Raw genomic sequence first — 5,611 nt, forward strand, 5'->3', positions numbered from 1 at the left:
ATATTTGTTCTGGGAGAGGCACTGATAAAACCCTCCGTCCGACCCTTCTCCATCTCTCCTGGCCTCCAGTATGTACAGTGAGCCGTTGGACAGGAACTGAAGCCGCTCGCTCTCAGCTAGCCTGACTCCATTCCTCAGCCATCTGATGATGATGGGAGGCTGTCCGTGGGCCACACAGTCCAGGACCACTGGATCCTTGGATATCACTGTAATATCACTGGGCTCGATGATGAAGGAGAGTTCACTGAAACAAAAAACACCTGGAAAGAGAGAGGGGGGATTACTGATATGGAAGGAGGGAAGAGGAGAGAGGCACGGAGGGGAAAGGGGTGGAAGGGAAGGATGGAGAGGAGTGCATTGATATGCCAGACCTGTCATGCCAAAGGAGAACCACTGGTCAGTAACGGACTTTGTGTATAACTCTTGAAATCGATGTACAGTTGTATTTATTAACTGGCTATGCATTCATTGCACCCTTGATTAGTATTGGCATTACAGCAGTCCACTTTGTGTGTTTTACAGCAACTTTCTATAAACTATTCTATGTATCATACTTACAGAATGTTTCTCTTCCCATAGTCTATATACGGAATGTATTTGTCACCTATGAAAACTGTGTGATTGTTTGCATTCCTTCAATTAATAGCATACCACTGTGAGACGTAAGACAAATGGGTAGTCTACTTGACATATGAAGAGTGAGTTTGACCAGTGAAATCGGGTACCAGTGCATAGTCTAGTCATTGCTCAGGTTACTACAGTGTTAATGTAACGTACAAGAGATACTAAATTAAAATGTAAGTCAGTAAATTGTCAGTGTGAATTTGAAAACGTCGGTTAATTTGTATACAAGATGTGTGTTCGGCGTCCGCGCGGAAATTAAAGGACTGGACAGGAGCAAAAAAAAAATCGCAGTCACTCAAATCGGTCACTAATTTCCTCAAAGACTCTGGTTAATCATGTCATTTTACACATCATATTTGCGTTGCTATCCATTTATGTTTAAAACTATCAAATCAAATTATATTTGTCATATGCGACGAATACAACAGGTGAAAGACCTTACCGTGAAATGCTTACAAGCCCCTAACCAACAAGGCAGTTCAAGAAATAGAGTTAATTAAGAAAATAACAATAATGAGGCTATATACAGGGGGTACCGGACCGAGTCAATGTGGGGGGGGTACAGGTTAGTCGAGGTAATTTGTACGTGTAGGTAAATTAGGGGTAAAGTGACTAGATCATAAACAGAGAATAGTGATTGTGCTTATTCTCGTGCGTGTCTTTGCCCGGTATAATATTGACCCATTGTGGTCACATTCTGTTGTCATCCAGTCTGGTATACAGTCTGTGTTACACACACGGACCTCAAACACGTTCAGTTGCTGGGAAACTACTACTGACTAACAAAAAATAATATACAGCAACAACAAAAAAAGGATTTACCTGATAGTGGAATAAACAAAACAAAAAACAGAAACCATAGCTGGTACAGTTTCCTTTTGAAAATCGCCATTTATCCAAATTGTTCTGTCATTCTATAAATGAGGATAGCAGTTCCCCATCGTGCTTCAAGCTTCCCAATTTACGAATGACAACACGGGTTGTGAATCCTGAGCCGGGATTCGTCGACCCTCTCCCTCTGACCGCGCATGCGCTACCCGAGCCAAGGTTTCATCGATGGGCGGCGCTCTGTTGGTCTTAGAGCAGAGCAAATGTATGGTCTACTACTCTACAACTATAGAGAACAAGAAGCATCTCTCTCTCTCTCTCTCTTTTTCTCTGACAAAACACATAACACCTTTGAGAAACAACTATCAACAAAGTGTGCAGGTTCCATAGATAATATGTCAGACAGTCTCTGAGCCCTACTCTTTATTTGAGTATTCCTTCATAGTTGGAGTAGGCCTGGGCTTCTCTCAGGACTGGAACCATAACACCATTATATTTGTTGACTTCGCACCACATTGTATACAGAAATTGCAGGAAATATATTGGGTTAGATTTTGTATTGGTTATTATTACCAAAGGTCATTGGATATTAAACTCGTGATCAGGTCCTTCCCTATATGAGACAGCTGCTCTGTTTGAAGACAGAACTTGGTCATTATTAAGATATATTGATGGTAGCCAGTCAGCTGGCTTCCTACTGAATTCAGATATTGATCCAATAGACCTGTACCTGGAGAGGCGTGGCCTACCTGCTGGACCTGACTCCGTCCTACATGCTGCACACTGACTCCGTCCTACCTACTGGACCTGACTCCGTCCTACATGCTGCACACTGACTCCGTCCTACCTACTGGACCTGACTCCGTCCTACCTGCTGGACCTGACTCCGTCCTACATGCTGCACACTGACTCCGTCCTACCTGCTGCACCCTGACTCCGTCCTACCTGCTGGACCTGACTCCGTCCTACCTGCTGGACCTGACTCCGTCCTACATGCTGGACCTGACTCCGTCCTACCTGCTGCACACTGACTCCGTCCTACCTGCTGCGCCTGACTCCGTCCTACCTGCTGCGCCTGACTCCGTCCTACCTGCTGACCTGACTTCGTCCTACATGCTGGACCTGACTCCGTCCTGCCTGCTGCGCCTGACTCCATCCTACCTGCTGACCTGACTTCGTCCTACATGCTGGACCTGACTCCGTCCTACCTGCTGCACACTGACTCCGTCCTACCTGCTGGACCTGACTCCGTCCTACCTGCTGGACCTGACTCCGTCCTACCTGCTGCACACTGACTCCGTCCTACCTGCTGGACCTGACTCCGTCCTACCTGCTGGACCTGACTCCGTCCTACCTGCTGCACACTGACTCCGTCCTACCTGCTGCACCCTGACTCCGTCCTACCTGCTGGACCTGACTCCGTCCTACCTGCTGGACCTGACTCCGTCCTACCTGCTGGACCTGACTCCGTCCTACATGCTGGACCTGACTCCGTCCTACCTGCTGGACCTGACTCCGTCCTACCTGCTGCACACTGACTCCGTCCTACCTGCTGGACCTGACTCCGTCCTACCTGCTGCACCCTGACTCCGTCCTACCTGCTGCACCCTGACTCCGTCCTATCTGCTGGACCTGACTCCGTCCTACCTGCTGGACCTGACTCCTTCCTACCTGCTGGACCTGACTCCGTCCTACCTGCTGGACCTGACTCCATCCTACCTGCTGGACACTGACTCCGTCCTACCTGCTGGACCTGACTCCGTCCTACCTGCTGCACACTGACTCCGTCCTACCTGCTGGACCTGACTCCGTCCTACCTGCTGCACCCTGACTCCGTCCTAACTGCTGCACCCTGACTCCGTCCTACCTGCTGCACCCTGACTCCGTCCTATCTGCTGGACCTGACTCCGTCCTACCTGCTGGACCTGACTCCTTCCTACCTGCTGGACCTGACTCCGTCCTACCTGCTGGACCTGACTCCATCCTACCTGCTGGACACTGACTCCGTCCTACCTGCTGCACCCTGACTCCGTCCTACCTGCTGCGCCTGACTCCGTCCTACCTGCTGCACACTGACTCATGACACATGCATTGTGTCACATTAGGCTATAGTTGAAGATTTCCATTGATTGATTTATTTTCTTTCTGTTACCATACATTAGCATGAAACTATATCACTTGCCTAGTTAAATAAAGGCAAACAATTATAATATTAATAATATCCTATATAATATATATATATATATATTATATATATATAATATATAATATAATATAATAAATAATATTATTATTATATAATAATAATATATATGACACAGTTAATTAAAATGTTGACCAATGATAACTTTTTTTGTTAATTTTGGGTGTTTGAGACAGTGAGCAGTATAAATGTCAGGAACCTACACATATAAATATAATTTATATAACCTTAGCATTAAATGCAACGTTAAATATATATTGATTATCGAGCTGACCATTGATTAATTTATCATTCCTGCCCCACTCCAGTCAAGATGAAGCTCAAGACCAATGTTCAGGATTTAACGCTGTCCTATTCATTCATTTACAAATCCTCTGTGTCATTAAGTGTCTAGTAACTACCACTGGGTGGCAGGGTAGCCAAGTGGTTAGAGTGTTGGACTAGTAACCGGAAGGTTGTGAGTTCAAACCCCTGAGCTGACAAGGTACAAATCTGTCCTTCTACCCCTGAACAGGCAGTTAACCCACTGTTCCCAGGCCGTCATTGAAAATAAGAATGTGTTCTTAACTGACTTGCCTAGTTAAATAAAACTAGTAACTCGAATCAGATACAGGCCATCTGTTAAAGTTTAAATCGGCACCTCAACCCAATACACATCTACCCACCACTCGATAGATAAAGGGCTATTTTACTGGTAAAACACATTTATTCATTTATTCAAAATAGTGAATTCTCCACTATCCTGTACTAACAGGTGGGTAGATGTACTAACAGGTGGTGACTCGTGCATTCCAAATGGCACTCTGTGGAACTCAAAAACAGCACTGTTTTTAAAACGACCTTTCTCTTATCATAATTCCGATACAGTGCCTGCCACCATACAGTCCAAAAGACACTCTTGTAGAACTCACACATTGGTGTACGTTCTTCATTTCTTCACGCTGTCGTTGATTAGAACACATACAGCCCGAACAACACTCACTGTGTGGAGGAGGGTAGCACAGCACAGGCCCGGGCTCCTCACCCTCACGGCCAGGGTCAAGAGAAAGAGGTCAGGGTTCAGGCTGGGAGAGGTCATGACCAATAGAAATAAAGGTCATTAACATGTTATGAATATGTTCTAGGGCCTGGGAATGGAGAGACGTGACCAAACAGACTTCTTTCTGATTGGTCAAGAGGCAGTGTGGGTGGAGTAAGGGGAGGTCCCCTCTCCTCCAGTGACTCCAGGAGCCATTCGATGGGTTGAGGTGACCTCTAACCTTTTTGGGGTTGGGGGCTTGAGGTTGACCCCCCCAACTCTGCCATATTGTCAATGAAAAAGAACAAATCGGATAAAAGATCTATACAGTAGGAGGGAGAAATGTTCAAATCTTTGTCGCTCTGCCAGTTTCTGGTCATCATCAAAGGGGACACAGAGGACATGCTCAGTATGCTATCATCAAATAGTGTTGTCTCTGTAGGACAGTCTTTCAATCAGTATTATATTTTATATGTTTGAAATAGAATACTGTGGATCTGTGTACGTCAACTTTACCATTTCAAAAGGAAGCAAACGTGATAAAGATCAAGTTTCTTTAAAAAAAAAAAGTTTATTGGCTTTTAAAACCACTTTAAAAATCTCACCAGTGAGTACTTTCCATTGAAAAAAAAAGAAGAAACATGAATGTTTTGTTTTGCCATATTAACAAGCTACTGTACATATGACACATTACACCAGACAACAACAGAGGGAGGGAGCTTCTTCTACTGGTAGGAATGAACAGGATAGTCAAACTGAGTTGGTACTGGCTCAGGGTCAGTCAGAACTCACAACGTACAGAGTAGAGTCACTGCTTGATGGAACCATAGAATCATTAGAACTCATTCTAATTCTATAGTTGGAACTCGTGTACATCTAAAGATGGAGGTGCATTTTCCTTCATTCAAAGATTTAATTCAAATATCAGTGCCTTATAG

General features: G+C 44.9%; 1 protein-coding gene across 1 annotated transcript in view; it reads right to left on the reverse strand.

Moving 5' to 3' along the window:
• Positions 1–1,583, reverse strand: part of LOC109897680 (protogenin B-like) — a 31,745-nt gene extending 30,162 nt beyond the window's left edge. The window contains 2 exon segments of the mRNA XM_031832978.1: positions 1–260; positions 1,447–1,583. The exon segment at positions 1–260 is cut by the window's left edge and continues 40 nt beyond it. Of these exon segments, the coding sequence (XP_031688838.1) occupies positions 1–260; positions 1,447–1,516 (330 nt within the window). The 5' untranslated portion in view covers positions 1,517–1,583.
• Between the last annotated feature and the right edge of the window lie 4,028 nt (positions 1,584–5,611).

Source organism: Oncorhynchus kisutch, linkage group LG10 (genome assembly GCF_002021735.2).
Source record: "Oncorhynchus kisutch isolate 150728-3 linkage group LG10, Okis_V2, whole genome shotgun sequence".
NCBI lineage: Eukaryota > Metazoa > Chordata > Actinopteri > Salmoniformes > Salmonidae > Oncorhynchus > Oncorhynchus kisutch.